The 23,617-nt window shown below is 45.3% G+C and overlaps 1 protein-coding gene across 1 annotated transcript; it reads right to left on the bottom strand.

Moving 5' to 3' along the window:
• Nucleotides 1–1,882: 1,882 nt before the first annotated feature.
• On the bottom strand, nt 1,883–11,684 carry wfs1b (Wolfram syndrome 1b (wolframin)). The gene is given in 12 exon segments (XM_071542009.1): nt 1,883–3,747; nt 3,750–4,813; nt 5,192–5,294; nt 5,297–5,309; nt 5,457–5,693; nt 6,172–6,326; nt 6,598–6,678; nt 6,825–6,998; nt 7,485–7,629; nt 7,851–7,927; nt 10,153–10,569; nt 11,657–11,684. Coding segments are annotated over 11 exon segments (2,952 nt in total). The 5' UTR covers nt 10,568–10,569; nt 11,657–11,684; the 3' UTR covers nt 1,883–3,259.
• Between the last annotated feature and the right edge of the window lie 11,933 nt (nt 11,685–23,617).

Below are 23,617 nucleotides of genomic sequence, written 5' to 3'. Positions count from 1 at the left end.
CTGCTTTCTCCCGATCCACCTCCTCCTCCTCCTCCTCCTCCTCCTCTCTCTCTGTATTTGGCCGTGTCTGTGCTCCAACAAAACCTATTCCTGTTCCTTGCCCACTGTTTTGATTTGTATAACAAAACCCTTTGTGGTCGTCTGCCGGCGGCAGAGATGAAAAAACGGGCCGTTTATGTAACTTGCCGTTTGTTTGATTTCAGTTCAACTATTTTTGTAAATTCCCATTATGAAATTATGTTAATGATGGTAATTTTGATGGTGATGATGATAATGACAATGACAATTAATGATATGTGATGTGCGAGGATGAACTCGGGACGCCCCCCTCTTCCCCCAAATGCACCCAGACGCCTCTGAGCTCTCCCTTAGCCAGGAGAGACTATGTACAACTGGGCTGTGTTCAGTGAGGTAAACCATTTACAATGTTTCAGATAGAAGCAGAATATAGTAGAGATTACACTATGGCCTATTATGTGGACACACACGTATATCTGTTCCTACACAGTGTGTTTCAGTCTTAACATTGTGTAACGTTTCCTCTGCTGAAACAGGCCCCCTCAACTTCTGTTTGATTGTGGATTCTGCTTCTGAACTGGGGCTGCGTCATGTGCTACTTTGCCGTTAAACACGACTCAAATCAAGCAAAAAAACAAACAAAATAATTCCAACAATCAAGCAAAAAGATGCTGCATGTCAAACAGATTTAGCCTATGTGTTTATAAATTGACTGACTGACTGACTTGGCTGCCTTCTTAACCATTTAGACCCAGCTGTACAAAGGCTTCAGGGGCCCCGGGCCCCGTGCAGCACTAGTAACCATAGATGACCGAGCTCTCCTACCTTTCTTTGTGTCTCAGGACACTGAAGCATGTTTACCAGTGTTCGGTTCATACACTTACATGTACATTTTGAATGAAGCCGTCCAAGAATCAGTTTCTACCCTGTGAAACTGAGAACCAAGAGGAATGGGGAATGTTTTCTGATTAATGTTGTATTCTAAAAGAAAAAAAAACACTTCAAAGGGCCTAAATGGTGTCTGTATATACCAACTCTCTTTTTGACATGTATGAGGTTTTGTTTCTTTAACATGACCACTCATTAATCAATGAACGGACTGTGGACCTGATCGTCTCTATTGATGATTGCTCCCAAGGCAACGGCAGAGAGAGATAGTACTTTGATCTCTTTAGCCTTCCTCACCGATTACTTTGCTGATGTGCAGAATCTCTTTCTTTTATTTTTAGAAGACAGTTTATTCTTTTATTTATCCTATTTTTGGAACATCTGTCAGTTTGATTCCACGTCCTGACCAAACTAATGTTGATTCACATATTTTTGTGTTAATGTATTTTGATGACAAAATTGTCAAATGGACAGTTATAAATAATGTTAATATGTTTTTTTCTGAATAAAGATTTAACGAAATTGCATCCAATGGGCGTGCAGCTGTGATGTTTTTTGTATTCAAATGTAACCGGTAGTGTAATATTGCCAGTGCCATCATAAGCACTTATGTTAATGTGCATGCTGTATAGCTTATAATTATATTAATCTATATGGGGTCATCATGACAGTGTGTGTGTGTGTCAAAAGTCATGTGGTCTGAAGCGCCACCTAGTGTCATTATACACTAACTACATTTGGAGACAACATGTTCCTGTCATGCATGGCATTTAAGGTACTAAAATGGTAATCCCATGTCTATGCGTGCATAATCAATAAGCACATGTTGCTTATACAGACAGGACTTAGGGTTTGCTTCCCATTTTGGAAATTCGTATGAAAAATGAATGCAAAAAGTGATGTTTTGTTAAAAAAATAGGCAACAAACACATTTTTCTTCAGTTTATTTGTCACAGTATAGCGATACAGTAGTGACAGCCTAACCTGAAACACTTACATCATCATTCAGGGACAGCAAATGTTCAATATATTAAAACCCTGCACAGCAGGGACAGGAGATCAGAGGGGAGGACAGATAAGACAGCTAGAGGAGGAAGAGCAAGGCACATGAGAACAGAGAACAGAGATAAACTTGGATAAGTGCTGCGATAAATATGAGCTTTGAAGCAGGTGAGCTATCAGGTTGAGGATTAGGGACACAATTTAGTCTATTCACTCCCAAAGCAGCACTGTGGAGTACAGTGGTTCGCATTACTGGCAGTTCATCTTCAAGCATTTCAAAACTGCATATCACAAAAATAAACAGTAAATAACAAGGACGCTTCACAATATCACATGGGATCTGAATGTGAGATAACGTCTTATAAAGGCACTTCGAAATAATCTCCCACATTAACCACTTCAAAATGACATACTGAGGATATAATGTAATGAAAAATGATTAAAGCTTGACAGCATTAGACCTCTGGGTCTACATTAGTATCATCATCTTATGAGAAAAAATTGTTTTGTTTCCATAATTGTATGTAGGCCACAGATGCTGCACCAGAAATGCCTTTGTTAAATTAAGGACGCAACATTGAAATGACAGGGAGGGCATTTGATAAGGAAACTGTAAAATACAATACTGTTGATGATTTTGACCATCATGTAGTTACAATGCCAAACAATTGATGACAATCATACATAAAAAATGTTTGCAGAGCTATGTACAGCTGATACAAAACAATCAAACTGACTTCATTAATGGACTCATGTGGTGAGCAAGTCTGCAGCTTATTCTGAAAACTGTCCATTACACACTATCTGAAATGCTCAAGGTAAACACACTACTGACCACAGATGAGGAGGGTGAGTGTGTGTGCGTTTGTGTGTGTTTCCTAAGGTAGTGTCTTACAGTGTTAAAGTGAATTACATTATTTATCATAAAAACCTTATAGTTTGTGTTTCTCCCCTTCCTTTGTCTCCTTTCATTATACTTAAGTGGCTTCTGTATTCTCACACTTTGGCTCAGAAGCTATTGAAACGCAATCACACACTCACGCAATTGCATATTTACAGTGGCATGGGAAAGCTTTAGTGTACAATCATTAACTTTCTTCAGCTGAACATAGTACTATTATTACACATCTTAGCGTCAACATTTCATTTCTCTCTATACTTATGTACTAGTACCACTTATGTGTATACTTAACACTTATAACATGTTACAATTACCCAATCTACAATCTGCTGCTTTTCATAGATTCTACACTTATTCATTCTGTAAATAGCACACCCACTCACGTAAAAATGTGTATCAAATAGTCATGTAATGTAAGAGATGTGCACACTCTCTCCTCTCCCTCTCCCTCTATCCTCCCTCCTGTGGCCCAGTCTCGTTCTCCGTCTGCGTCTCCGAGTCTTGCTCTAGCTGAGCGGTCAGGAAGGGGTTGAAGAAGAAGTCGAAGGCAAACTGCAGTGCACTCTGGGCCGTGCGCCTCCAGTCGTGCTCGATCTTGTACTGCCGGCGTCTGGGCATGAGGGTATCGACGCACGATAGGCAGTGGATGGCTTTCAATTCAAACACGGGCCACTTGGAGCCTAAGCGACCCTCCAGAATGGTGCTGAACTCCACCAGGCTTCCTGTGTTCAAGTACAACAGGATGGGCCTGAACTCATTGCTGGCCCGCAGGACGATGTCTTTAGTTGCGTCCTCGTCCTCTACGATCGTCCCGTTCCTGGTCTTCCTCTCCAGTGGCATGCCCATTGTGACTTCGAATTTGTATCGATCGAAGCGTTTGACGTGGCACTCGTGCTTGGCTAGCTTTTTCAGTTTGCAGAGGGGATCTTCAGGAGGGGCGCGGGGGCGGGAAGGGGCTGGGGCTCAGGCTCGGCTGTGGCGTTTTTCCCCTCATCGCATAGCGGATACGCCTCACCGTACAGACACCGCATCCAGTTCCCCACGAATACCGGCAGCAGGTTGATAACCGACTGCGCCCCGTTCTCAATGTCTGTCACGCGGACGTATTTGAAGCGTCCGGTCCAGGTGACGCGGTGTCCTTCGAGGTGGGAGCAGAGAATCTGGGTTTGGGCCATGTTGGAATCCTTCCAGGCCCGTGGGCCGCAGAGGTTGCTGTACTCAGGCCATGTCAGGGTGGAGTTATAAACCTTCATGCCTTCAGACCGGTAGACGTACATCCAGCAGAAGAGCACCACCGCGCTGAGCCACACCAGGATGAGCTTGACGATGCTACTCCGCGACAGTGACCGGAACACCACGATGGGGTTGAGGCTGAACCTGGTCCAGAGCCTCAACACTACCGGCACGAAGCAAACGGTCAGTGTGACAACCATCTTGGTCAGTTCCAAGGCTAGGAACCACTGCAGCAACTGGATGACGAGCATGGCGGCCAAGCCCAGTGAGAGTATAGGGAGGGCAAACAGGAAGAGGAAGTAGCCCACGCAGGTGCGTATGAGTCCGATGGCGGAGGAGTTGTTGAGGAACACCAAGCAGAGCTCGCACCAGGTGAAGCACACCAGGTAGGGCACCAGGCAGAGGTAGGTGCCCTTGAAGCCTCTCAGCTGGGCCATGCGGAAGAGGAGATAGAAAAGGTGCCCGTATAAGAGGCAGGGCACCCCCAGGTTCAGCGCCACCATCTCCCCTACAGGCACGGTGATGAACGTCATCCCGAAGGCCCTCAGGAACCAGAGGGAGTTGGGGAGGAGGTACGTGAGGGAGCAGGCCCCGGACAGGACCTCTGTGAGGAGGGCTTTGCGGGCGAAGATCTGGGCAGAGGCGTGCAGGCTGAGGAAGGAGGTGACGGTGAAGAAGAGAGCGACGGTGGCCAGTTCTGAGCAGGGGATGCAGGACTTGTCTGCAACGGGGAAGGAGAAAACCACAAAGACCACCGAGAGCAGAAAGTACCTGGGAAAACAAAGAGCCAGGATTGATTAATTTTGCTGAACAGGCAATTTTACCCTTGTGTCTGTGCTTGTCATCTTGATTTCTTTAAATTTGTTTAGTTTTAATGTTCATTTTGATGTGAATATTCAAAAAATCAATTCAAATTCATTTTTTTTTGCAACCAGCAATCATTCTGCTGCATCTTCTGCTGCAGCAATGTATCTAACTGCAGGTGGTAAAAAGGATTTCCTCAAGTGTTCAGTGAAACTAGTCAAACCTGAACTACACTAAAGTCTCCATTTGCACAGCAGCAAAGCAAACAAACATGTTCAACTGAGCAAAGGAATGGATGAGTAAACCAATAAAAAGATGAAGGTGGGTGAATGGAGGCGTACGTACAAGTAGGGTTCCAAGTGTGTCCATCCAAAGTTGGTCTCAGCCTGCTCCAGGTCCAGACCTGGTTCAAAGTGAGTCAACAGGTCCGTCAAGGCCCGGAAGTTTCCCATGCTTTTGAATTCTGTAGAGAAAGATGTTCATTATTTTATCCATCTAGTTTTTTCCCTTCAGATCAGTACTTCTCTACTCCAAAGCTCTGGCAAAAACAAAAATGCTTCAGTAGTGCATAAATTAACAATGCTGAGTAAGAATATCGTCGGCCTCTGACCTGGAAAACACGCAGCGTGCAGATGACCATGGAGAAGAATGAGAGGTAGAAGACCAGCAGGGGGATGGAGAAGATGAAGAACTCGATGGTGAGGTTGGAGATGATGAAGAAGAAGATGAGCGCGTTGACGTGGTGCGTGGGAATCAGGGCGCTGAGCCACTGCATGCCGGCCCGCGACGCCCAGTCGATGAGGTGCTCCTTGATCTCCAGCAGGGCGTGCAGCGGGAACTTCAGCAGCTGGTGGCGGCAGGAGGGAGGAGGAGGAGAGCTTATATAAAATATATAAAATAACTGAATTCCCCGAGCAAAAATATTGAAGCTCTGCGACTGTGGGACAAGCGCTGGGACCAGAACTCTTTTTGGACCCAATAGCGATGCTGATTCAAGCCATGGTGTTGTTCACCAACTGTGATCCTACCTTGTAATACTCAGTCTAGAAGAGGCGAAGGAAGGGAAGAGGGAAGGTAGAGATGCACGGACGGAGGGGGACAGAGAATTTTAAAAAAAAATGACACTTTACAGCAGAAAGAGAAAGAACAAAAGATAAGAGTAGAAAGAGATAAAGGCAAAGGCAACAGATGAATTAATGTTTGCAATGTCAAGATTTGACCTTTTTCACACAGAGAGTAGTTGAAAAAGTTTGTGTCCCTTTGTGTGGATTTCAGGGACCATAGACTAGCCACATCATTTTCTACCATGTCTGAGAGCTTCACACCTTTTGGTGGAGGGGCAAGTCATCTGGATTCTTCACGACTGCATCATCGTCATCGTCGTCGCCTCCCTCCCCAGCCATGACCAGCGAAGGTGCAATGCCCTGAGCGTACTTCTTAGTCATCTCAACAAAGTCGTCCAGACCCACATGGGAGCTGGCTGCAAAGATGGACAGACAGACACAGTTGTTATGTTAATTTACATACGAACATATAAATTTGAAAGTTACCATTCGTTATTGCAACTGTCTTTTATCTGTCCTTGTAAAAAATCCACTATACAAACAGAGAGTGCCAAGAACTAAAATCACAAATTGTCTATAGGTAATCATATTAGTCATCGCTTTTCTCTTGCTGCCAATGGCCAGCAGCTCCTTTAAAAGGACCACACTTCTCACAAGATGAAGCCTCACGCTTGAGACCAAACGTACCCTCGCTGCTGACCAGACTCTCCAGGACTCTCCTCTGTTTCTGGGCGGAGCTGGAGAGAGGGCCTGGGGAGGGTGGTTCACCTGTAGGCAGAGGAACGACGGCATGAGAAGGTACAAAATACACACTTAAATTAAAATGAGTTGTAGCTATGAGTATATTGGTAGTGCATCTCTGTAAAAGCCACATGTATTTTTATTAACTGAAGTAAAAACTCTCCTGTGCATACCTGGCTCTGCGTGGACCTGCCCAACGTTCTCCAGCATCTCAGAAACGGCCACTGTCCTCTTCTTGTCCGGGTTCAGCTTCCAGTACATGAGCAGAGCTGCTTTCCTCACTCCTCTCTCGAACCGCGTCTCTGTACACAGCCTCTTCACCTCCTCGAAGTTCTCCGACGTGATGCCTGACAAACACGCAGGCAAATGTGCATTGTGCGTTGATATTGACTGTACAGCTGGAACTGAGCACGAAGACGAACTATTCCCAGCATCAACTATTAAAATTATTCCAACCATTCAACAAAAAACTGCACTTTAATTAATGGAAACAAATCACCCTTCAGTTCACAACTTCACTGAATGTAACTTCATGATGTAGACATTCTTTATCCAGACTGGGTTTCACAGAAGCGTCTGTGCCAAGATCATATTTTTAATAAATAATAATAATGGGGTACTTTATTGATCCCCATAGGGAATAATAAACCCTAACCCAAGCCCTCCAGTCTCTCTAACCCCTAAATCTCCCTCACAACCAGATTTTTAATGTCGAACCAATTTACCCTGATGATTTCAGTACTACGTTACTTCTCTCCTCTCTTAATCTCTCCAATCCTAAAGGCTCTGATCAATAGCCATAGATTCAGGGTAGCAGTGTGATGTTTTGGTACCTTTCCTGGAGGCCAGGCAGCGCTGCAGCAGTTTGACGGCATCCTTGCGGCCCTGTTTAGCAGCCTGGACCAGCCAAGTGACCGCTGTGCAGTTGTTCAGCTCCTCATCTCTGTCCTCTGCCACCGCCAGGAAGTAACGGCCCATCTGGAGAGACACACAAGGGCACACAAGTACAGATGGACACACGCACACACACACACACACACACTTAGCAAGGCAAGCATTCTTGTGACTTGGCTGACTCATGACCTGTCCTTCCCATCAATATGGCGCTCTAAAATCACACTGATCATTGGTTGGCTGACCTGTTCTTTGCCCACCATATGGCCATTAAAGTCAATAATAAGGTGTTTACTGACACTCACCCTGGTCTGTGCTTTGGCATCTCCAGACTTTGCCTTCTCCGCCAGCTCCTCAAAATTTAGCTCCTCCTCTGGCTCCTCTGGAGGAAACAGAAAATCACAGTACACATATAGTACACACATGGCAAGGACCACTAAATAGATACGACCGACCCCCATTCGATAAGATTGTGTCAAACCCACAAACCACCCTCCATAAGGAGATAATGGGGGAGATAATGGGGAGATAATAGAAGGGAAAGTGAAACCTATGATCAAAATAGTCATAACAATAACACTCCCTCATGCTAACTGCATAGTGAATAGTAGTGAAATTTAACTATGAATCATTTTGCTGAGGGAACCCTCTTAATGACCCCTGGACAATCCTTTAGGAACCACTGCTGGTAGATTTATAAGTGAGGATTATGGTAACACTGAGGAGACTACATATTCACTTTTACTGCAGAGCTGCTCCTTTGCTCTGGAATAGATTATGCTCATGTTTACTGCATTCATTGTAGTCCCTTGCCATTTATGAGGAGAAATGGGTTGTTGAATTTATAAAAATACAAATACTTCTCATGTACACATCCACACTTACACTGTTACACAACATAAAAGGACAGTTCATGACTCCATTTATTATCAACTGGAAGGCCTTGCAGGTGCTAGTCCCCAGTTGCTGTTCTTGATTTGCATGTTCACACACACACACACACACACACACAGTCAAACATATGTTTGTCTGACCCCAGCCGTCTCTACATCAATCTCTCAGTGAGTTAGTCTACACTATATGCTGAAAACAAGACATTCAAATTACCCTGAATTACCAGGTCTGAATCTGCTGACCAAGCTGTCTACATGCAAGTCAGCATTTTAAACAGACATGAAAAATGGCCATAGAGTTTTGAACTACTTGAGTGTTTTTAAGTAATTCCCAGACACATAAACAGCCCGAAAAATGGAGGAATCATTCACAATATAAAACAAATAATGTTTTTTGAGTATTTCAAATGTATCCATTTCCTTTTTTACTATGCTCTGGTTTTAAAATAGCCTGCACACATGGTCCAGATAAATATGAGGCATATGGAAACAGTCCAGCTCAGACATCCCCATCAGCGTAGCGTCGGTCGGTAATGGGAGTGACTCTAACAGAGCAAGTGCAGAGCTATATTCTGAGCGTGAGTCAGATCCTTCCAGAAACAGCTCCTGTCCTGACAGGCTGTCCCACTGAGCCTTGTTGGTTTAATTAGCTTTTTTTTCCTAGCTGATGATTTTGACTAACGACATCACGCACAAGCCTACCACGCACCTTGCTAATGCAAAAAAAAGCACTTCATGTGAGAAAGCTTCTTAGCCTATCCTGTGTCTAAATGCAGTAAAGTGAGGTGCCATCTTAGCTGTGTCTCAAACACATGGGAGAAAATCTCTCCACGGTGTACCAGGAAAAAAGAGAGGGATGGCAAGACATGTGGAAAGACTTCCAAGTTCCAAAACAGTAAGCGATACTGGTGGAGGAGGCGGTGGTTGGTCTGTGCCTGTCTGTCACTAGGGAGCAGTACGAAGTGCGAAGAGGGTCCAGTAACTTCCATCAAGCTGCTCGTCAATCCTCCTGGCATGGAGCTCATGCCTCGGCCCTCCACCTCAGCCCTAAAATAACTGTTTGTTTAGCGCAGTCAACAACAACTGCTATACGCTCATGATGTAACACGCACAACACACGCTGATGCAAGCTCTTGCCCTTTCCATCTTCATCGGCTCCATTATGATTATCTGTTGAAATCTTCACAGGACAGATGGCGCACAATGCATATTTTTCAGAAGACAGGCCTGGGTCTACTGGAAGAAACTCAGGAAGCGTACACTTGTGTGATCCAAATTCAAATGCTGAGGTGTTAGATTTCACACTTCCCAGTCATACTCCATATTTACACTGCAGGAAATCACTGCCAGTGCCAGAAATCCAACAAATTAAAATTAGATATTCCCAGTAGAACTGAGAGCTCTCCCACAGTGTGAAGTTTACATGCAGGCGTTGGTTAGTGGAACTTGGAGTGGCGTTGAAATAGTCTGTGGGAGGATAGGGCAAGACAGGCTTTTCTCCTCAAGTCAGCAATGTGGGAGAGGCTACTTTACATGTTGTGGTAAACGTCAAGGGTTGTCATGGAGACACAGCAACTCATGCAACAGAACGGGAGTGTAAGATGCACTGATAGAAGCAGGACGTGAAACAGTCAACCAGTGCATCTGTCTGGGGATTACAACTGCAAAAGGTCAATGATTCTGCGTGTGCATGTGTGTGTGTGACCTTTCTCACCTGGTTCAGGAGTGGCAGGGGGCTGTTGAGGGGGAGCAGCAGCCGCGGGTGACGGTCTGGTTGGGGAATTCCCCGTAGAGGCTGCATTGAGCTGAGACCTGCCCGCCTGAGAGATGCTCTTGATGGGCTGACGCAGAGGGGAGGTAGGGGAGGGCGTGGAAAGGGAGGGAGAGGGGCTAGGCAGGACGGGTGAGGCCCGAGACGAGCCAGCTGAGGGAGAAGGGGAGGGGGAGGTTGGGGTGGTTGGCGTGGCAGGTTTAGGCTTAGGCTGGGCTGTGGTTGAAGTTGGGGAGGCTGGGGTAGCTTTGGGGGCGGCTGGAGACGGGGTGGGGGAGGAAGGGCCCAGCTTCGGGGTGGTGGGGGAGGAAGGGCCCAGCTTCGGGGCGGCGGGGGTGCCGGGCGGTGATGGTTCCATGTCTGGAAAAAAAGCAGACAAATCACTCAGAAACTTCTCCAGGATGCAATCGCTCATCATTTCGGAGTATTTTAAATCATCAACACTGAAATTTACTGTAGTAGGTAGTAAAAGCAGTGTGGTAGTGTGCGCATGGCTGTAGAAGTAAGCTGTAAGTAAGCACATGTTCACGGACCCAGACATGACTGACAGGACAGAAGGGGAGAGAGGGAGCGAACTAGAGGAATGGGAGAGGAGAGGGGAAGAGACAGCAGTCTGTGCCTGCATTGAGAAACGACATAAGGGCTGTTGGTGCACCTGTGGTGGAGTGACAGCTGTTTTGAAAGGACACTATCTCTTTCTGTCTCAACATGCGGTCACATGCGGTCACATGCGGTCACTCAGCTCTCACTATCTAAGGAGCCCACTGTATATTAAACAAATCACTAACACTCTTCCTGACTAGTCACTAACAAATATTTTCAGCTTTTGCCTAAAAAGCCCAATTCCATTTTGGGTTCAGGCTACATTTATCCCCCCTGCACCTTTAAACACAAATCCATGTTGTGCTCACAGTTTGTTTTGGTTCAGCAGTGTGAAACAGCCCTTCCTCATTATACTGTCAAGTGTTTTCTCTGACAGCCAGCCTGCCATGTGGTCACCAAATATACACACACGAAGCGCTCTCTGCTTTAGGCAGCATCAAGTGATCCCACCCTGAGGTGTGCTATATTGAGAAGGTGATATCCTTGGGCTGGCGTGCCAAGAAACGTGATGTACCCCGTTGCAATGCAGGGAATCCCCCCTCGGCCAGCGGGAACAGGCTGCAGTGACATTGATTTAACCGGTGGAGTGGACATGCAAAGTGACAATCCTACACTAACTAATGTAGCTACACACATTTTTCACTACGAATATGATGTCAGTGCCAGAGTCGGTTCCCACTTTTACACGGTCCTTATTCCGTGAGCATCTAAAATGTGACGAACAATGAATGATGTGGCAGGTACAGTATGTCCAACAGCACCAAAATGAACGTTGGTCAGGGTGCTAATGCTAGCATGCAAGTTCACCAACCATGTCAATAAAGTTACGTTCACCTCCGCTCACCTTAACAACCTAAACACCAGTTTAGTGTGTAGTCCCCTCGGTGAAAGCTTCTAGAAATGTCTCTGTATCTTTGCTATTCAAAAGTCCCTTTTACTCGTTCATCCCTTTCGCTTTCGTAAGCTCTGTCTGTCCACCGAGTCAGTGGGTAAACTCCACACACACTGGTCAAACATAGGAAAGTCTTGCAGCTGCTCCAGACAACGTACACGCCCACTTGGTCCTCTGCGTGTTGTGATTGGACAGAACTGGGGACTTCCTTACGTACATGCGATTTGATTGGCTACAGAGGCAGGAAGTTAAAATAATTTATCTCAGGGAAAAATAGTAGACCGTCGAAAGATTTGATGTTACAGGTGCATGACTGAATCTTTACTTAATACGATTTCAGGGCCATTTTCTAAATGTACATGAGCATATCAGATCAATAAAAAGTGGTGAATTGATACATAAACAATTTAGAATTTATTTGAAGCCTTGCTCTGTTTTGGTAGATCTTTATTCGATTGCTTTTTCTGTGCGCCTTTCCTGTAATATCAGTTTTCTACCAGGAGATGGCAGTATATGATATTTTACAGTCTAATTGAGTGTCACATAAAGCAGTTGGAATGTAGTCCCATAGGAATGTAGTCCCTTTCTAAACATTTTCCTTTTCAATAATCTTAAATAGGCTGTAAGAAAATTATAAAGTGCCTAGACTTAGCAACTATTTGATCCTCTTTCTGATCAGCGATGGAAGCTGGTAACTGTGATGTAGAGGCAGTAGATGGGCAGTCTGCTCATGTGTTTTGTGTTTTGGTGTCTAGAGGTGTAGCAGTAGGTTTGTGATCCAAGAAAAAATGAAGAAAAGTTAGGCCAAGTTCAATAAAACAGCAACATTTTGCCATGATCCAAACCGCGTTCTGGGCTTCAGGGTCTTAGATCAGAGAATTCTCAAGGCAGTGGAGATGGAGTTATACATTTTGCAAATGAAATGCAATAACCTCATTCTAAATCTTGATGTATTTTTGTCTGTGATACAAAAACACATATTGAGTCCAAGCCTTACAAGCCACTACTAAGAGTTTGACGACCTGCATCTTTTTGCTCACACAATGCAGCCTGCTATCATGAGAAATGGAGAAAGGAGCAAAAAATGTAAGTGTAGAGGAAGGGGATCTGGGTAAAAGACAAAAGGCTTAGAGAGAGTGAGATAAGTTGAAGTCTGGGAATGAGAGTATGTACCAGAGGGTGGGAAAAGAAGGAAACGGGGGGAGTAATTGCTTAACTGCAGCTGCATTGAGGCAGTTATGTAAATGGCTCTCGATTAGTAGATTAACTCAATCCAGTTGAGAGGATAAGGAGGCCCCCTTCTACCGGTTTTGGTCTTTCACACATGCACCTTCAATCTATATTGGGCAATCTGTCTTTCGAATGTGCTCAGACACACATGCACACACAGACGCAATTCTCGTCTAAATTGGGCAAAGCGGCTCAAGCTAGATATTTTTAATAATGAGCTTGTTATGAGTCCAATCCTTACGATTAGGCAAATTTCCCAGCAGATTTGTCAGGGGCTCAGCTGACCCTGTCTGAGGCGGCCACAGTCTGCACTCACAGACAATGTGGTGATTACTTAGGAGAGAGAAGATTAGAACTATGTGGTCCCAATCATGGACAACAGTCTCCTTCCTTCAGTCTCACAGTGTTTTCTCTCTGTATCGTCTGCAGCTCAAGTGATGGAGGCTTCCCCATCTTCCTGGTTTAATCTCACATCCGGCAGACAGAGTGCCTCAGCTTGTGTTACTCAGTCTATATCGCATTGATTACAGACCGCTACATGACATGACAGAACAGAGACTAGGTACAGGAGTCAAAAACACCAACCTGCCCCCCCTCCTCCTCTTCTCCCCTCTGTGTCTATAGGTAACAGGTCCCTGCAGACATTCAAGCCCCGCCCACACGGTCTCCCCTCGGTGGTGCGTATGAGTCGCACAGGAAGAGAGACCCGAGGATGAGGAGGAGGAGGAGGAGGAGGAGGAGGAGGAGGAGGTATGGTCAGTAACCATAGCAACCAGGGAGATTATGTGAGACCGGACACTGACTGTGGAGAAGATGAGCGTTTCCATTGTGAATGCAGCCCAGCGTCTGTTCTGACCTTTGAAGTTTCCCTCTGCAGGGAAGTGGGCTGTTTTACTGGAGTTGAGTCGAGTCCATTTCAAGGTCTATAGTGTTTGTTTTTTTTCCAATTCTAAATATATCACTTCTGTATATGATGATATAAGCAGATACTGATATCTGTGAAAACCAGAGATGGGGCACTTCTTGTCTGAACAGTGCAGTGGAGCCGGGTCTCACTGTGCTGGTGTTTGTCATATGATCAGCTGTGGATATCACATGGAGGTAATGCCTATTTTTGCAGACAGGAAGTTAGTCCAGCTCTCATAATGCTGGCGCCACATATGAACCATATTTTACACAAGTCTGTCATTATAATCTCCCCATGTGTTTAGCTCATGGCCACTTTCTCTACACTTTCTGAGTGGGGGAAACTCTCTTCTCTCCCTGTCGCTTGCTGCCCCTCCTCAGACTGCCAGCCCTCTCTATATTGATCTGCTGCTATTCTGAGGCTCTGCATGGAGGAGAGGAGGGAGAGGAGGAGGAAGATGAAGATAAATAGGGGGGAAGGAGAGGGACCAAGGACACAAAAGGGGATTTAACTGTATGCACCCCCCCCCCCCCCCCCCCCATCAGCTGGATCTGTGTTGGTTGTGGATCTAAATGATTTTTTTTGCACGTTTTTCCACTCCATGCCCTGAAAATGCCAACATGCATCTAGCTAAAGAGTTTCAAAGTTTGGGTGGAATAAGGTTCACAATACACACACACACACACACACACACACACACACACAGACCAGAATCGCAATGCAGCTACTGTAATTATAAATCATGGCACAAGTTCAGTTTGTATTGCAAATGATACACAACATGATTTATTTACTTTTTCAACCACTGGAACTAATGCAAATACTAATAACTAGAACTCTCATACTTGACTCATAGTTCTTGTACTGTGGGTGTGGGCAACATAGTGGTGCATTTGTAAAGTACTGGAGTGTCTAATGGAACACTCAACGGCAGTATTTCCATGAAACGCCTCAGGTCTCAGTCAGAAAGTCAGAAAAAGCAGAATGTTTACAGTACATTCCTGTCTCTGAACAGACATTTACAAATCAGCAGAACTCCTCGTAAACATTTTCTACCGCAGTGTACTGTGTAGCCCACGAAGTTTTTGTTATGTGTGTGTTTTTGATACAGTTGTTTGGTGATGGACATGGAACATAAGGCTCAGACTTTTTTGTCGACTGACTAATAGGGGTGAGTCATGCCTGGGAAGCCTAATTACCTTCATATGAAAGTGTTGCGTCATCACTGGCAGGCCACATCAGGACTTGGTTTTTACACTTTGGTGGCTGTCCTCACAAATGGATTGAGAGGGGTCTAATGGATGACTCTCTGTCTTATCCGTGTGTGTGTGTGTGTGTGTGTGTGCTTCCGGTGGTAAATCCTATATGGAGCGGAGGTTAGCTGGCATTAGATTCCTCATTTGATTCTCAGCTCCCCTCTGAATTCCACAGACCGTCCCTAAAAGATATAATTAGTTTAATCTAGCAGTCATGAATATGTTAAGCTTATAATGGACAGCTCTCATGAATATGTTAAAAAAGGAGTTGGTTATGTAAAGTAAAAAAAAACAAAAAACAGTGACTCCTCACATTACTGTGTGCCTCATAGCCAAAGAGATGGATATAGACTGGCTGGCTGGATCTGCCATCATCACTGCTAATGAGTGAGAGTGTTTTACTCGTTAAGGAAGAGCCAGAGCCGGTTTTCATGAAGGATCTTAGTTGTCACCTGAGTCTCATCGGACACCGCAGGCTATTCTTTCATCTGAGGATGAGACATCACAAGGCCTCATCACAAGGTTATCGCAACGTCAAATGAAAATGCTTCCTTTCTCTCTCTCTCTCTCTCTCTCTCTCTCTCTCTCTCTCCTCTCTCTCTTCATTCTTTCTGTTGGGAGGGAGCACGCTGTAAAAACAGACACACAAAATCCCACGCTGTTTAAAAAAGTAAAGATACCTCAGGCAAAACCATTAACAGAAGCACTCTCATTACTTCTCTTTCTCTCATTCTCTCTCTCTCTCTCTCTTTCTCTCACATCTGCTCTCTGAGGCCATCCTTCGCTACCAAAACAAAACACAGCACAACACACACACACACACACACACACACACACACACATCCGTCCCTCCCTCGCCCCATCCCTCTCTCCCCACCACCTCTCTCTCTCTTTTTCCACTTTATCACTCCATCTGTGTGTCTGTGTGCTGGCCTCAGCAGGAACCATTACCAGCGGGGCTGAATCCTAATACTCTAAAGTCACCTCCTTTGCTTGTCTCTTCTCCCTCGCTCAAAAGTTATCTGTGTGTATAAATAGAACAAGCCTAAACATCCTGGAAAAATGACCGCTGGGACTCCAATTCTGGATGCAGCTGAGTCCTGTGAGCGAAGACCAAAGGGAGAGGAGATGATGCAGAGAATTGAAGCTCATCCCCGGCTGCGTCCTCATCCTCTCCTAGTTCCTCTGTCCCATGCAGAGGCCTGCAGCAATAGGCTGCATATGCTGCAGCCGTGGAGAGCGGCGGTGTGTGTGAATGGCAGGCAGACAGGCAGCGTGGAGAGGCAGAGACAGGCAGCTGGGCGTAAGTAATGCATCCGCCAGAATCTGGGTCACACTCACACCACACACACTCTTTCATATTGTCAGGTTAGTTCACCCACTTTTGTGATTTGGTAAGTCATACTGGCCTAGATAAGCACACTGAATTTTGAGGCCCTATACACCTGTGACAGCTACCCACTCATACTGAGGCCTTTGGGTTGTAATGCATCACTGGGCTATAAGAGATGCAGCTACTGACAGTTTCACTGGAGCATGTGCAGAGCAAAATCAGTAGGAATGTCACTGACTCCAAATGATGATGATGATGAAGATGATGATGATGATGATGATGATGATGGTAGTAGTGGTGGTGGAGTGTTATTTTAAGAAAATAAGAAAAAGAAAATGAAATAAAAAATAAAACATACCTGATGTTTTAACTGTATTTTATTATTTTATCTGTATTTTTAATTTGAAATATTTTTAAACATTGTTTATTGTTGATGAATTCTTAACTGTGTTTTAGTTTATTTTTATTTTATTAATGTTAATGTGAAGCACGTTGCATTTGCACGAAATGTACAATATAAATAAAACTTGATTGATCGATTGTTCTCGTGTGTGTGTGCGCGCGTGTGTGCGTGTGTGTATGTGTGTGTGTGAAACCAATTAGACCTGTAATGCAAGATCTCCCTCTCTATGTATGTATGTTGGAGGGGTGGGGGGTATGGCGGTATCTGTACCACCGTACGCTCGGACGACGTACTACGTCCCGGCGTGTCCACGCATTTTCCACGCGCGGTGTCATTCTTGAACACGCAGTCAGGTGTCGCGCTTCTATCACGCTACCGGTGGCGACGCCCGGCTTTTCCCCACGTCGCACTGGCATCGAGACCGTTTTATTTATTTATTTTTGTCATGGGGCGGAATAGTGTGGATGAAATGTATAGAAGCGGGTGACGTCGTGTGCTTGTGTGTATGTGTGTGTGTGGGCGTGGGGGGAAATGTCAGCGTGCGCGAGAGGAGAAACGCGGAGCTGAATCCGGCTGGAGCTCCAGCCCGCAATTACTGGATATCAGTGCAGGAAATATAACTTTAGTCGCTGCGTTAACTGTTGGAAGGGCGGACTATTTTATGCATAAAGTTTTTAAATGGACCCTGGTTTAGCAGACAGCTCGGCATCTCGAAGTGCCTGAGGTGTTCCTGCTCTCCTACCGAAGCCCAACATCCCTCCCTGGATGTGAAGCAAATTTGGCAGCAACGTTTCAACATCAGCCGACGCTTCACCACTGGACCTCCATTTGAAGTAAGTTAATGCAGTCAGTAAAGCAACTTCAGACGGCCAATTTGTAAACTCTGACAGGCGGTTAGGCGCCGTGCTACACAGATGACACGTCCGACATCCGTGTTTTATCCGCTAACGGTGCTGTAACGACACAGAGTCGGGCGCTTGCCGACTTGGGTTCATCATATATGGCCCACATTATGTGCTACCTACAGCACACAGCCTCATATCAACCCAGCGAGCTGTCTGGATATCTGATTTTGCCGTGTTTCGGCTAACAGCTGCACGGTGAGCCTGCATGACACCTCCAGCCTCTGGCCGACACAGATAGCCTGCCAAAGAGGAAGTATCACGATAATGTATGCGGCACGATAATAATATTGCCTGACACGAGTGATGTAATATTCAGCTAAGTCTCCTCGTCCTCCTGTTATCTGAGCCGTTACCGAGGCTTATGCCCAGCTATACCCGGATAAGGGAGGCCAGTGGCGGGATGTGAACCACACTCATCCGGTGGCACTGTGGTCGGACCGTACGGCTCCATAACAGCACGGTGAACACGGGAAATGACAGTTGCTGCTTGCCCGCAAATATCAACACACTTGACATCCGCCTGGGCAGAGCAAGGGCATCCGACCGCTGTGGTTGTGGGATGCTGCAGCGGCCCCACGCATATCGCCGTGGGGTGTGGTTGGCGAGCCGCGGACAGACAGGCAGAGCAGCAGTGTAAAAACCCCTCTCGCTACCCTTAATCTCCCTTGCAGCCCCGGCCGATTTGACAGCTCATTAGAGAGCTGGTCGCCTCGCATTAGGCCAACCCCCCCCCCCCTCCTCTCCTATCTCCTATCTCCAGCATATCCCTTTACCAGCCCCATCCTCCTCCTCTTCCTCCGCCATGCATGCACTCTGGCCGTCCGCTGTGTTTACCGCCGGGCTCTCTTGCCTGTCATAACAGCTCTGGCAGGCGCTCCGGAGGCTCGTAAATCTCCCCCGGTGGACAGCCAACATGTGTTGCACACTCACTTCTGCCTGATCAGCCTGCCGAGGGCATACTGGGAAAAAAAGGATGATGCATGCTGTGGTGGTTGTTGTATGTGCTGAGTGTTAACTGCAGGCAAATGGATTGGGTTGAACTCTTAACTGCAGTGGGCTTAAAATAAATTTCAGGATGCTGTATACAGATATCATATATAACAAAACTATGAATCCCCATAGGAATAAGGAGATAAAAAATTCCCATAAAGTACAATAAGGTCACTATAAACATAGGCCTATCATTTCTAATTTTATTTCTGTGCTTCAAAGCCAAATTACCTCACCTGTATACCTCAGCCGAGTGCTTAATGTCTTTATTTACCCTGACCTCAACCTGTCAAACTGCCCTGCAGTAGGCGTAACATCTACATCAATGCCGACAGTCACTGGGATTTCTGTTCCAGTCTCCGTTTCCCTCTCTCTTTCCTCACCCTCCTCGCCTTTCTTTCTCCTCCCCCCTTCCCTCTCTAACTTAATCTATCCCACTTATTCTTCATTCATAATCCTATCTCTCCCCTCCATACTCCTGCCTTCCTCAGCGAAAGGCTTTGAGTGACGGGCTGCTAGCAGGCTAATCCCAGTGGTCTAGCCTATATACCCACATGTGCATGCCTCTCTCTAGGCATCATCACACTCCTTTTAACTCTTTCCTCAAGACATGCAAGGCTAGTTCTTCTTGTATTCTTAATACAGAGAGTGAGAGACTGTGAGTAAATGTAGGCTATGTGTGTGTGTGTGCGTGTGTGTGTGTGTGTGTGTGTGTGTGTGTGTGTTTATGTTTGTTTAAGCCAGAGGCCTATACAGCCAACCAGGACTGATGTGCTGTAGAAGGGCAGGGTTAATCACATTACTGACTGCAGTATCATGTCTTTGTGAAGGGGGAGAGGTGGCTAATGCAGCTCACACACACACACACACACACACACACACACACACACACACACACACACACACTCAGATGCTCACATGCATGCAAACATACATACACACAGAAACCACAGTTGCACTCCAGCAATGATTGACCAATTTTCCGAGGTAGAAATCTAAACCTACACCAGGAATGTAGCATTGACAATTCACTACATCATTTGGAAATGTTTCTTGAATTGAAAGGAACATTTTCATCACACTGAGTGAGTGAGTGAGTGAGTGAGTGAGTGAGTGAGTGAGTGAGTGCGTGAGTGCGTGAGTGCGTGAGTGAGTGAGTGAGTGAGTGAGAGAGAGAGAGAGAGAGAGAGAGAGAGAGAGAGAGAGAGAGAGAGACTTTGTTTGGGTTGACTTGTCAGTGGGGTCAGCAAATTGTAGTCATTCTACTTTTGTCGACTATACCAGTTTTTAGGTCACATACTCCACTAGCGTTGCACTTGGCTGGGTTACTCAGCTCAATGGGATCTTTAGAGTGTCTTTGGAGTATCAGCTCTTGGACTTGTGCGTGTGTGTGTGTGTGTGTGTGTGTGTGTGTGTGTGTGTATACGTGTAAGTAGTCTGGAGTGCGGCCAGACCAGTTCTGTCAGTCTACACTCTGCTGATTCTTCGCATCACTGATGCTCTGACTTGGCTAGAAAGATAATGTAAATATGTGTGAGTGAGTGTGTGTATGGTATGTCCACTTGTAAGTGTATGAGGCTTTGTAATAAATGTACAGTATGCAGAGTGTCTGTCTGTCTTTCTCAGTCTGTCTGCACCCCCCGCCCCCCTGTTGATTTTTAACCCAGACAGAGAAGTAAGTAGCCTAGTCTTTGTGTGAGCACAGATTTGCAGCTCTTTTATGTATTTATTGGGCATGTGTGCCGCACTGAAGTAACTTCTGGTTGATGTTTAACACTCAGTTTGTGTGTGTGTGTGTGTGTCTGTGTGGTCTCCCTAGCCTGAAGGAGGTCCATCTGTGTTTAGGTAATAAGCTCCTGACCATTGTAAAGACATCTGTCTACCTTCCACTTAAGCATTTTATCATACTTAATTTATAACAAAGAATACTTTTGGACTAAAGGAATTACGGAAATAGTTACCAGTTAAAGCACATTATTTTGTTTCTCCTCATTACTGTGTATTGATGCTCCACCCCTGGCAATTTTAGTTAAAGAAAATTGCATCTAAAACACTTTCCACAGAATTAATTTTTCACCTGTCTCTTGATAATGCACTGAGGACAAGTTTATTGCATTAATGCAAATACTATGTTGACACACTTGATAGTGTATGCAAAAATCTGGTAAGATAAAAATGGGCTGAAGAGCGAACAGCATGGGTTTTTCCAAGCAGACAAAAGAGACCATATGACATTCATTTATTAACATTTTTTCTGTTGTGTACTTTGTGTTATTAAGTTATGCTGCAAAGTCACAGAAAGACAAAGTGCATAAAGATTTCAGCATGGATTGGCAACAGTCACTCCACTTAGCCCATCCCACAGCAATGCACAGGTATTATCTGACCTGGCAAGAGCAAACATTGATTAAGGCTACGAAAAAGCAATGGCTTCATTACCAGCTAGTAAGCCACCATCTTTTTGCCCCGGGTCCCTTCTATCCAGTCGTCAAAATAGTCTCCTCATGTATGAAAAGGTTATTTTATGCACCTGTTTTAAGAATGTATTGGTTCTCTACGCTTTGCTTATTACAATAATCACACATTAGTGTCACATGCTGGATTTTAATCCTTCGACTAAAAGGCAAAACCAAGGAAAGCCTACCGACCATAATGGACAGCTGTAACCCTATACTGCTCTGAGTGAAAAGGGATTTCCTGAAGCAGTTATGAAATCACCTATTTGTTTGTCTTGATGCTTTGTTCAGCCTGTTTTGAAAGGATCAAGTATGCAACGTCAGCAAAGGCTGGGCAGGTATTAGGCCAGGCCTCGATTATGTTGTGCATGAGTGTGTGAGCTAAACTTGTGTTGTTATGCTGTAGTATTGGTTTATGGGTGTGTTGCACGTTTTTGGGTACTTTTCCAGGGTGGCCCAAAAGTTGAAGTCCATTTCTCAAGTGGGAATTAATTGTGAAACTCCCCAGCGGCTGCAAAATTTCATCATCATTTTTTTTCTTTTTTTGCCGTAGTCACCGTCTAGTGATTTAGTGCCATTGTTTGATTAAGAAGATTGTCTCAGTGCCACATTCGCTGCATTTGAACCGGCCTCGAAGGTGCACTTCTTTCTCTCGCTCTATTTCCCAATTCATAACTCTATGTCAAATCTGACTTGTGAAACTATTTGATGAGTCATAGTGTATGAATTATTCAGTTAAGAATGTGGAAGAATATCATCTAAATCTGAGGGATAGCAAGGATGATATAAGGAGGGATGGTATTTTTGATCTGAACTGTCAGTTTAGTGTGTGTGTCTAGAGTGTCTAGAGTGTCTATCAAAAGGTTTTGCTTGCACCCTGAGACCTCCCAGCAGAATAGAAGCTGAAGTGTTTATACTTGGAGTGGATTAATTAATGTTAGCTCTATGACCTGTGCTGGCTTTTGTTTGCTTCTGTGAACATTAAAGGTGCTTGTTAGCTTCTCAATGCCCCCATAAAACCTCCCAGTTTCCCCTAATAACATTCCTGGTTTTCCATGGACCATAAACTTCCAGAGTTGGCTCCTGGTTTCTGGCATGGGAACATGTGGCTCCAGGATGCTTTGTGTTTGATGTGTTGCCCTTTTAGTGAGTGTGTGTGTGTCTGTCTGTGCCTATGTATGTGTCTATATATGTGTCAGGCAAAAATTGAACTCTTTCAGGAATCTTCTCATGTCAAATATGCGCTGTATGTTACGGACCAAGAGTCCTGCTCTGATACAAGCCTCGTCTGTCAGTAGAGGAGCCTGAATCCAAAATGTCTAGAGAGATATGTACAGAAACAATTGACATTTATTAGGCCGCTCTTACTTTTCCAGTGATAAATGGTTTTATACTAAGCCCAGATGTTGGTAGGATGAGCGTCCACGCCTCCTCTCAGCCATCCATCATGCTCCTCAATCGCTTCGGCTTGGGTACACCTGGTTTCCGATATGAAACAGGCATGCATAAACATGCTGAGGGGTAGAGAGTGGGAAAAATGGACAGAATTCATTTTTTTTGTAAATTCACTTTACACATTTCAGCCCTCATGCTTGTGAGTAAAGTTCATTGACCTACACTGTGCACAAATATGTGTTTTGTTGGTGTGAATCAGTGCTGACACCTTTTTGTGTTGGTGTGAATGGATGTCAGCTGCATCTGTCCCTAGTTGTGCTCTCTAGGACTTAGAGAATGTGTGCTTGTGTCTGTGCTTTCTCTGTTGTGAATGATCTCTCTCTCTCTCTCTCTCTCTCTCTCTCTCTCTCTCTCTCTCCTCTCTCTCTCTCTCTCTCTCTCTCTCTCTCTCTCTCTCTCCTCTCTCTCTCTCTCTCTCTCTCTCTCTCTGTGAATGGGAGTGAGATCACCGATTGCCCCTGCTCTGTAACATCATCATGCCAACTAGCAGGGGGGGGTGGGGTGGGGTGGAGGGATGGAGATAGGTTGGAGGTGGAGAGAATGTAGGCCAGAGTGGGGGGAGAGGGGTGGAGGTGGGTTTCTCTGGTTGAGGTCCGCATGTTTTTTCTCCTTTTCTCGTCCGCTGCTCTTTCTTCTTTTCTGCCTCTTTCTCTTTCATGATCCTCTGCGAGCCTTTATCTCTCTCTCTCTCTCTCTCTCTCTCTCTCTCTCTCTCTCTCTCTCTCTCTCTCTCTCTCTCTCTCTCTCTCTCTCTCTTTTCCTCTCCCACCCCATTTGCACCCAAGGTTTGAGTATGCTTGCTCTGTAAGACTCCATGTGGTAGAGAGCTTCCTTGCCCCCCGGCATCAGTGCATTTCTGTCTCTCAGTCAACCTCGGCTCAGAGATGGCAGCCAGATAAAGGAATCATGCGTGTGTTTTTCAAACGAGGAGTGTGCATATGCGTGTTTTTCAAATGTGTAGCCTCCGTACGATGTGCG

Source organism: Centroberyx affinis, unplaced genomic scaffold (assembly GCF_046629955.1).
Source record: "Centroberyx affinis isolate AG114_WGS23_722 - 3 ecotype Tasmania unplaced genomic scaffold, CSIRO-AGI_Caff_v1 ptg003987l_1, whole genome shotgun sequence".
In the NCBI taxonomy this organism is placed as follows: domain Eukaryota; kingdom Metazoa; phylum Chordata; class Actinopteri; order Beryciformes; family Berycidae; genus Centroberyx; species Centroberyx affinis.
This window is presented reverse-complemented; position numbering and strand designations above follow the sequence as displayed.